This window comes from Centroberyx gerrardi, chromosome 7, assembly GCF_048128805.1.
Source record: "Centroberyx gerrardi isolate f3 chromosome 7, fCenGer3.hap1.cur.20231027, whole genome shotgun sequence".
In the NCBI taxonomy this organism is placed as follows: Eukaryota; Metazoa; Chordata; class Actinopteri; order Beryciformes; family Berycidae; genus Centroberyx; species Centroberyx gerrardi.
Genome location: NC_136003.1, coordinates 20,483,618 through 20,493,761, shown reverse-complemented (window position 1 = coordinate 20,493,761; position 10,144 = coordinate 20,483,618). Strand labels below are relative to the sequence as shown.

Here is a 10,144-nt window from a genome sequence, read left to right as displayed (position 1 = left end):
CACAAAAGAGCGCCTTCTACTGAAGATCTTGACATTATAGATCTTGATTTTGACCCAAATGTAGCACTATCTACTCTGCTTTCCTGTTTGATAGCCAAAGTCTGTTGAGCATAGTCTTGAAGAGCTGATATACACATCTGCCTTGATAGAAAGGTTCACACTGCTGTGCTAGGGTATTTTTCATGTAGATTTCACTGTCTTGGCTGACATCTACATTATGACTAATCACCTCTGTTTGTGAATGGTGATTTGGTCCTATTGGGTCCTGTAGTCTGGTCCTACAAGACTGTCCCCTTCTTTCTTTTGTTCTACATCATTCTCTTTTCTCAATTAACTTTCAGAGAATGAGTGCGGCTGCTGTCAGCTCACATGTCTCCCAAAGGCCACATGAGGGGACCCCAGCAAACATGCCAATACAGCGATGTCCTCCATAGTGGGGGGTCCCACTGCAGCCGAGCTACCGGGGGCTCCCAATGCTCAGCAGCCCAATAATAGAGCAGAATTTGGCTCTGACTAGTGAAGGACGTCAAGCAAACACACAGCAAATGGCACTTTTATTTACTTGCCCTCACATCCCCTCCCCCAACAACCTTCATTTACTGGGATCGGCAGTGCCATTTTCAGCAGCCCCATGGCAACAGTAGGCCTTGTCAACAGGGGGACAACTTTCTCATGATGTCATCATGCCTTGGTGATTGGTGGTCTGTTGTGAGGAGATGAAGCTCTTTCTGAGATGTCTGGGTCCCGGTGGAACTGCTCCGTGATATTCTGTTACAAACACGCGTGCGAACACACACTTTGGATTTCGGCATGACGCCTGGCCTTGAGATGGCCTTGGGATAGTAAAGTCAAGGTGGTGTGGGCTTTAAACGAATAGCTCACCTAAAACTGAAAATTTTGTCAGCATCTACTCACCCTCATGTCAGTTGAAACACTGATGAAGTTCATATGTCACAATAATACACAGCAAGCTAGCTGGCACAGCTTCATTTCAGCCTTATCCAAAACAACTGGAGACTGTTTATTTTGATCCCAAAAAGGAAAGCAAAAATGACCATAACATTACTCCAAACAGCATAATCCAAGTGTTCTGAAGCCAAACGCACTGTGTCCAACAAGTTGTATTAACGACTATAAAACTCGGAAGTACGAGCTGACGAGCAGCACAGGAAGGCAGCAAAACTCTTCCATCAGATCACTGTAGGGCGACCAGAACTCCTTGAGTGGGAAAATATAAAATAAATATAAATAAAAAAGATAATGAGGTAAATATTGGACTGTTGGACCTACATTGCAATTGTTTGGCTTCAGAACACTTGGATTATGCTGTTTGCTGAGTAATTTGATGTTAATTTCTTTTGCCATTTTTGGAGCTTGAAAGAAACAGTCTTCATTCATTCAAGTTCTTTTGGAGTGATTCAACTGGCATTAGGGTGAGAAGATAATGACAAAATTTTCATCTTTGGGTGAACTATTCCTTTAAGTGTGTTTGGAAGGATCAGGGTTTATATGTAGCAATGGCACAATCCTGTCAATTCCCTCACTTTACCTCTCATCTCTAACCTCTTCTTTCCCTCCTCATAGGTATTATCATCACAGTGACTGATACAACGCATTCTGGATGAATGACCATCATGGAAGTGATCACAATAACAAAAGATGGGCCTGTCACTATAGCTCTCTCGACTTAATCTTGGCTTTGAATGAACGCGTTGTTGCATGCTCTATACAACCTGTCATTCATCAACGCATGCTTGTTGTCCGATTGTGATAGTGCGATCTGTTCCAGGCTCCTCTGCTCTCAGGCTTGTCAGACTCATGGTCAGGCCTGGAGATCTGCTGTTTGCACAGTCCAATGAGCAGCAGTGGCTTTGCCTCGCTGGGGGAACCCTCCTTGGCAACCAGGCCAACCCCCCCGACCCCTGACCTGGGTCGAGGCCTTAGGAAGAGAGGAGAGGAAAAATGGTTCCTATCTAAATTCAGTCATTAGAATCTGGGGGAGATGGGTTCGTGCCCTCTAGCCTCTAAGGGAAACACACGTCTTTGGGCATTGTAGGGCGACAAAGATCATGAGCCACGGCGGGACAAGTGCAGAGCGTGATGGATTGCGTAATTGAATGTGCGACGTTTGATGGATGTCTAAATGAGGAGCATAATGGATGGTGTGATGGATAGGTAGGAAGCGAACACTTAGATTTTCACACAGGAGCGGATGTGAGCTGTTTGCTTTTGGGACAAAGCATGATGGATCGATTCGTGGGGGAGGAGGATGGGGCAAAAGTGGGAAAAGATGTACATCTTACTGCTGTTTGTTTTTCGGATAACATTTTTGTTTCTACCGTCAACTCACATATTCTAGAGGGTATCAGGCTGTCATGGACAAAGCGCTTTTGTCTGTCTATCCTCATTTAAAACCATATGCCAACAACCATCTTGACCCAAATAGACCTTCTAAAATGTTGCATCATTAAATTCAAGAAACAGTTAGACAATGCATCCGTTTTAGATCTTGGAGGACAGCATAAGGTACTGATTGTAATATCCAGTCATATGACTATTCATAATCTGACTCACATACAGCAGTTAGAATGTGTCATCTAAACTTTAAAGGACACCCACACTCACAAGCATGTAAAACCTAACCTAATATGTGATATGATTTAATATGTGATCTGACATTTTTTAGATGAAATTTTGAAATTCAAAATAGGTCTAAAATACAGAATTCAAGAATAATGTGGGATTGTTTGCAAGTGTAGCAAGGTAGCGTGATTTTTTTTTTTTTTTTTTTTGTGGTGACCTTTGCTAGAGAGTCCCAGTAGAGGCTGTAACGGCACTTGAGCATGCTTCTTCAACATTGTGAGCACATGTTAAATGGAAACCCAACCCAACAACAGCGCGGTCTAATTCAGGATAGCATTAGAGGAATTCAGGGCCTCTCACACACCATCTCATGCATAGCGCAGCACACACCCCAATGTCATGCAATACAAACACAGACTTTCTACTCGTGCCGAGGCATGGGCCGGTTCCAAACCCCTTGTTTCATTTCTCTCTGTGCAGCCCTTAAAAAATGAGATTACATACTGATTTATAGATCCTGGGTAACATCTCACACTGGGGCACGAGGGTTTCCTTAAAATCATTACAGGCTGTAGACTAGTGTGCGGAGTTCTGTGCTATGACAACAGTTTTCAAGCGGACAAGTGTTGGTAACAGCTGAATGGTCAGCTGGGGAAAGAATGGCTGAGCCCAGGGAAAGTGGAGCTGCAGGGGGTCGGTCACTCACACACACACACACTCACACACGCAGCCATGCCGCATTTTACTAGTAGCTTGGCACAGTTGACAGCAAGTGACCCTCGATGAGAGCTCAGGATGCTGTTATGTTGCCAGGGCCTTGCCGGCGCTCTGAGAGGTCAAAAACGGTCGTCACCTTTGACCTGATGATTAAGACAGAGGATGTAATCAACCAATGCAAACAGCTAAAAAAACAAATTACAACCTTGTTAATGAGTCCGTGAGAATAAACACACTTGCAGCTGACAAGACAGAAAACATGTAAAAAGAGAATATTTTCAGTAAATGCGACCAAAAACATGGGAAATAAATAAAACAGTATACACTGACAGGCCTCTGAATATTTATTTCATCCCCTTCGACTCACAGCCGGTTCCAACTCTTTGATCCACTTGCAGTATTTTCTATCTGGGTCTCCAGTGGCATCTTCAGAAAGCTGTATACTCATATTGCACCACAGTCACGTCAAGTTTACCCAGTTGCAGACTGACAGGGCAAGTGAGCACCCGTTGGGATGACATAATGTATAGATTTTGGGAGGATTATCACTGCTCTACTGTGGAATGCGCAGCATGTCTCAGTAGGGAAATGATAGAGAGAATGGCAATAGGGGCATGAGAGCAACACAATGTGCTGACAGTGAAATTCCCTCTTACCATGCTATGTCAAAAATGTGGGGCCGCTGAAAGACTGTCTCAACTCTTAAATCTTTCTTATGCCTCCACTCCTGCTTCGGTAATTGCAGCAACTCTTGAATGACAAATACAACAAATGTTCTCAACTCTTGTTACTCGAAGTTCCACATTATTCTCTCTTAAATATGTGGGCTGAAAAGCTAATAAACCAACGTGCTTGAACTGAAGTTCTGCTGGAATGGTCCTAGCCAAGTCTGTAAATAGCTAAAAAAGAGATAAAGACGCCTAAGTATCTACCTCACCTGACTTACAATCATTAAAAATACAATGATTTGCAATTATTAGTCTAAAACCTAAATAAATGAAATTAGAGGAATTCAGTTATCCTCTTTGTTTCAAATAGTTTGAACTGCCTGTATCATCCTATTCTGCTCAGACTTCATCTTTTGTTGTATTGTAGGAGTTTCAGGCAATCATTTTCCTTCAATATTTTGTGATTTTTAGGTATAGGGCAGACTCTGCTTTAGAATATAGATGACACATTTTCTGTGCAACCTAAAATCCCCTTGAGATGTATGGAAGGAACCTGTTATCAGTTTTGCTAGTGAGAAAGAAAAGTTCTTAAAGACAAATATTTTTGTAACTCTCCTACTTTTCTACTTTCTACTACTACAAAATTTGGCTTCTCAAGCCATTTTAACCCAAATGGAAAAAAGTGAATGCTTAGAAATTAATTTGTCTCTACGTATATCTTGCACCATAAAGTTTTATAGTTTCCACTTTGAAACATCACAGTACTTTGCATATACCTCAAGCAAAAAAGGCCCAGATTAATGGATTTTGAAATGATTTGATTGCACAGTGCAATGAGTAAATATCTCTGGGGGTTTACTACTTTAAATGACTATAGAAGTCTAGTTTTTATTCCTCTGGGAGAACACACTATTCCCCTGCAAGCTAGAGACACGGTAAAGGGACACGTCTCCTTCTTAATCAGAGAGATGCTGCCCCCCACAGGTAGAAAGTTTCTCATTACAATAATGTGAATGACATTATTTAGGTTCCAATGTATGCTGAATCCTTGGAGAGTGGCAATAGTTTAGATTCATCGGTCGGACTGGCGTACATTCCTCTACTTATCTCCATCATGTCTGCACTGATGGACCCAGTTCTGCATTAGGCCACAAACCAAAGCCATAATAACAGTAGAGGGAAAAGAGCACAGAACACAGGCTTTATGTTTAAAGCTCCCCCCCAGCCCCCCACGAGACCGCTCATATTTCCAACCATGGTGAAATGGAGATTTACGCTGTAGTCATAACAAAGCATGAACAACAGACTGACACAGCATAATAAAAGGGCCGGGGCCGCGATCGTTTGTACTGCAGACATGCTGTCCGCTCGTTGATGGATGACTTGAAGAGGTCTAATGCAACAGTGGATCTATCCAATACAATGAGGCATCAAAGCGCAGCGCGAAGCCGTGGCTACCTGCAGACATGAGAAAATATACAACGGGAAGAGACGAGAGCTTCTCCCCTGGTAATCCAGAGAACTGACAATGACAAGACATTTACAATTCCCCAAGACAAACACTTGAAGCCACGAGGGAAGGAAACCGTACGCTGCTCTCTGGTGAGAGAGATTTGGTGGAGTGTGTACTTAAAAACTCATCAGGGTATCCACAAGGGTTAGACTTTCAGTGAGTGTTGGAGGATATTCCATACCAAATTTAGAAGGAAAACACTGTCCAACAGATCAAGTTCTGTTCATGACGCCTGGGAAAGAATCCAGTAACTGAATAGCAGTTGTTTGCCTGGGAGGGATCTATGAAAAGGGCCTTTGAACACTGACAACCCGCAAAAAGCAATGCAAGTTAGAACTGATTTTTAGGAATTACCTTAATGAGTAGAAAATAAAATACACAACTAAACAGTTAATGTTTCATTTCCATTTTTTTCCTTCGTTCATAGACCTTACAGTTGTCAAAACAACAATATTCTCAGCCATTTCATAAACTCTTGAGTGGATGAAACAGGACTTCTATACACACACTATACAGCTTTTCATTAGGGGGAAATACATTATATTGGACGCCTTTTGGTCAGAGTGCTATAGTGCATTTATAAATCAGCAATGGGCTTGTGTGGCCAGTATGGGTGTTTCTCCTTGTCCAGCTTCGTCTCTGGGAAGGTGTCGTTCAGGTCGTCGATGGTCATCTGGTCGAAGGGAATCATGTTCTTGAATTTGTCCAGCTGGGGGAGGAAGAACAGCGGATCAGGACCAAAAAAAGGTAAAGAGTAGGTTAAGAGGTATTTGATGCAGTGCTTCCAGCAGAATCGTGTAAATGTATGGGGTGAGGAGAAATTTGGTTGCGAGGCCCAGGTTCGCTCCTGGGACCAGTTCTCCTCCAGTAGGTGTTGAGGCCAGATGATACATTTTCATTGTATTCACATTTTTCTAGCTGTGGGGCAATTTTACAGCTGTGAGGGCCCACCGTAGCTAAAGGGATGACTGATTTGGTGCATTATCTGAGGCAAACAATAAAACTGCAAGAATATGCTACAGTATATGTAAGAAAGAGTATAAGCCACGGGCTAAAATTTAATACAAACCTATCCCATTTTAACTAATAGCCTCTAAGCAGCAGTAGCTACAATCAGTGGTCTAAGTCTGGAGGCGATGTCATTAATTTTCTGTGTTACTTAATTTAAATTGGAGATTTCCTGTGAGACAAGTTGATGTTATTTCTGTAGTGTGTATTCAAGATACATAATTGGAAGAGTGCTAATTAATCAACAGGATCCTCTCTTTTTCCCTTTTATTTAAGCCCACTAGCCCATAAAAAAGTATGAAACAGTTCCCACCTTTTTTTCATACTGGGCAATACGAGCTTTGGATGCCTCGATGTAGGCGGCTGCTGATGTGTTCTGGAAAACAAAAAGACAAAAGCAACATTTCTGCATGAAAAAAGGGTATAATTTGTAGGATTTTCAAATACTGCATTGTAACTTGTGCGCATTACAAAAACCATTACCAGCTACAGTAGTCCCATACGCTTTCCCAGTTTCCTCTCAATTCATACCTTACTTTCCAATGAGGAGTGTATTTCTCCTGTCTGCAGCTTAACATCAACCGAAAATTAAGGGACTGAGCAGTTAAATGTCATTTCCAGCACATTGGAGAGAAATTTCAAGATCCTTGGAAAGAAAATCTGACCTAAAACCTCCAAAACGAAAGCACTAACCAGGTCATGGGACTTAATGTTTCAAATGGCAATGATCATGTTTTATAGCAAGAAATGGATCAGAATAGAACATGCTCTAATGTAGTTTCACAGAATTCTATGCAACTTTAAATGTATGAAGTTTTGTAAATAAAACAAAAGCAGTCAGTAAGCCCCTTGATTCATTCGCTGTGATTGCAAGTGATTGTACCTTTGAGCCACATATTCGCAACGTTTAAGCTTGTCAACACTGATATTATTTAAATGTAAATGCTGATGGGAGGCAGAATGAGCTAGCATGACCTACAAACAATATCTCAATTCCTGCTGTTAGATAAACAGCCAGTTGCTATGAAATAACCCATTCATCATTAATGCCAAGTCTTGCAGGTAGAGGTAGATCATCCGTATCAGTGTTGTTAATTAGATATTTCTTCAGACTTTGTTTTGCCTATACTAAAACCATTCAAAGTATGGCAGCTGTGTATGTTGTGAGTAAAATGGTGTCAAAATGAATTTTCTGCAACCTGATTTCCAAGAGCGTTCTTCTCTCACATGCTTGTGTCCTATGGTTTGTGATGGGAGCTCTAAACGGGGCTATGAGTGCAATTACAAAACAGTGAGGCTCCACAGCCACAGCATCATTAGTCTGGGCACAGATGGCACTCACCGCTTCGGCTTCCTGGCCGTTAATGAGGGAAGTCTGGGTGTCTGCAGGCTCAGGAATACTCAGGGCGCTGAACTGAGGGGAAACACAAAGAAAAAAATTATTCATTAGATGATAAAATACTCGATATGCTGTGATTGTCATAGAGATAAAACTGTTTTATCTCTATGGTGATTGTAGTCTCTCGGGCATTATTGAGGCTAATGGTTATCAGAAAATCATCGGTGACAAAAAAAAATAAGAGCAAGCATAAAGACGACTACCCAAAAAACATATATATTTTTTTTACATCCATCAATTAAGTGAGCTAAATCAGTAACAGGAGATATTTGTTTGAATTTCACCTGCAGTTAAAAAGTAATGTATAAATCCTGAGTGTCATTGGCCTGATTCACAGTTGTTGACTGGATGCAAACGTTTCAAAAGCCAAAGTAATCAAAGTGTTCCACAAACTATGTATTGTCGTTCATGCACATTTGTATTGGCTATGTTTTGGATTTATTCCTAGTTATTTGGGTCACTTGTGTATCTATGTTGTTAACATACGGATCGCACATGGAATAGGCTGTTCCAATAAAGAAGGCAGAGGATTCACAATATCGTATTTAATTTTCCATTATCAAACGTCTATCAAAAGATTCAAATCGCATTTCAATATCACAAGAGCCAGACTTAATAGTCAATGCACTTACCTTCTTTTCAAACTCATCGACCATGCCTGCTTTAGCCACAGCAGACCTGTAGTAGCTCCAGTCAATGGTGACGGGCTTCTCCGGCAAAGATGCCAGCCTGTGTACACAGAAAATATGGTCTTTAATGCCAAACAGTTACAAGGCCCAGATATGTGATGAAGATGCTGTGCGAGCACAAATACTAACTTGGCAGCGATAGCGTCACTGCGTGTCTTCAAGTTGTTGAACATGGTCCTCTGATTGGGTGGCACCCTCTCTGCAAAGGCCACCCAGTCAATGGCCTTCAAAGCAGCACGTCGCCCAGCCATGTTTCAGTTTGTGTTTGCTAAGGATGACAGAAACACTGAAGATTGACACTTTGCTGGTGCAAGTCCCCTCTCCTCTCCTCACTCCATTTGTTCTAAAAAATAACTTCTATCTCCATGCGCCCGTTACATGATCATTGTAGGATAACAGGAAGGGGAGAAAAGGAGAAATGTCCCCCTCAATATTAGTAGACGTTAGTAGCCATGTTTCATATTTTTACTGTCTGCCCTTCAGATTAGGAGTTAAGCAGTGTCTCACTGTATTTCACAATGACCAATAATTCTCCTATTTCTAATACCTGTATACTTTTCTCATATAAAACTGTATCTTTTGTTAGGGAGGTAAAACACTGCAGCATTTAGGCAACGACTATACCCATAGCATGTCTAGGATTTGATCAGGAATCCGTCCCCTAGCCAAAGCTGAAATAAAATCAGGTAGCTTGTTATTTATTTTGGTGATCTGGGAATTCAAGTTTATTCGTTCTGGATAAAAGCGCCAGCAGCCACATGCCTAAAGTGTTCAAACTGTCACTGACAACGGGATGAATGCAGATTGTAGGAGAGAAAGAGAGAGAAAAGAGCATGTACTGAGGCCCACCTGCTCCCTCACTAACACTAGAAACTGTTTTATTCTTTCTTTCTTTTTTGCACAGTTAACTCAACAGCCAGCTAGCTAACACTAGCTCACCCACAGACCTCGAGCCATACAGCTAACTACTTCCACTGCTGGCTAAAGTCAGTTCGCATAGCAAACATAGCTAGCAAGGTCAGGACACGACTACTGAGAGGCAGGAATACAAAACAGCAGTTACATTTTACTGTCATTTGTAAACATTTGATCGTGAATAAACTGCGTTTGCACCTAACACTATCAAAACGAGTTACTTAAAGTTGTTAGTTTTTGCTATCGTTGAACATTTGGGCGACATGTCATACCGTGTAGCGGCCGTGGACTCCGGTGTGTTGACGTCTGACCGGAAACGGAAATGGGCTGGGACATTAACGGCGCGCGTGAGACGCTGCTGCCGCCTGCTGGGTGGTTTGTCATTGGCCAGCCTGGGACGATTCATCACAACTGTATTAAACAAATGACACAATGACACACAAATGTCCCATCAGAGCAAAACCATGACCACCGCTTCGCTTATATTATCATCTAAATATGAATGAATCATTTCCCTAACATGCAGAATGTAGCAAGACGCTCTTCACAACAGGATCCAGCAGAGGGCGACAAAATCAGTCTTTGGCTCAATCTTTATTTAAAGAAAGCACAGACAGTCACATTTACAGCAAAAATGACATGTTCTAAGAAG

General features: G+C 41.8%; 1 protein-coding gene across 2 annotated transcripts; it reads right to left on the bottom strand.

The window, feature by feature from the left end:
* Positions 1-5,871: 5,871 nt before the first annotated feature.
* On the bottom strand, positions 5,872-9,801 carry atp5pd (ATP synthase peripheral stalk subunit d). Of its 2 annotated transcripts, none has more exons than XM_071922877.2 (6): positions 9,765-9,801; positions 8,707-8,845; positions 8,521-8,617; positions 7,832-7,903; positions 6,803-6,865; positions 5,872-6,190 (listed from the first exon to the last, which is right to left on the bottom strand). In XM_071922877.2, exons 2-6 carry the CDS (start codon positions 8,826-8,828, stop codon positions 6,059-6,061), a joined length of 486 nt encoding a protein of 161 aa, XP_071778978.1. In that variant the 5' UTR covers positions 8,829-8,845; positions 9,765-9,801; the 3' UTR covers positions 5,872-6,058. The 2 variants fall into 2 exon arrangements, with proteins under 2 accessions (XP_071778978.1, XP_071778979.1); XM_071922878.2 differs by lacking the exon at positions 9,765-9,801 and adding an exon at positions 9,517-9,600.
* Positions 9,802-10,144: the final 343 nt, after the last annotated feature.

Coding starts and splice junctions, on each gene's coding strand:
- atp5pd (XM_071922877.2), bottom strand. CDS start 8,828: ATGGCTGGGCGACGTGCTGCTTTGAAGGCCATTGACTGGGTGGCCTTT. Junction 8,618..8,706: donor AGTGACGCTATCGCTGCCAA/GTTAGTATTTGT, acceptor CTGTGTACACAG/GCTGGCATCTTTGCCGGAGA. Junction 6,866..7,831: donor ACGGCCAGGAAGCCGAAGCG/GTGAGTGCCATC, acceptor TTTGTTTTCCAG/AACACATCAGCAGCCGCCTA.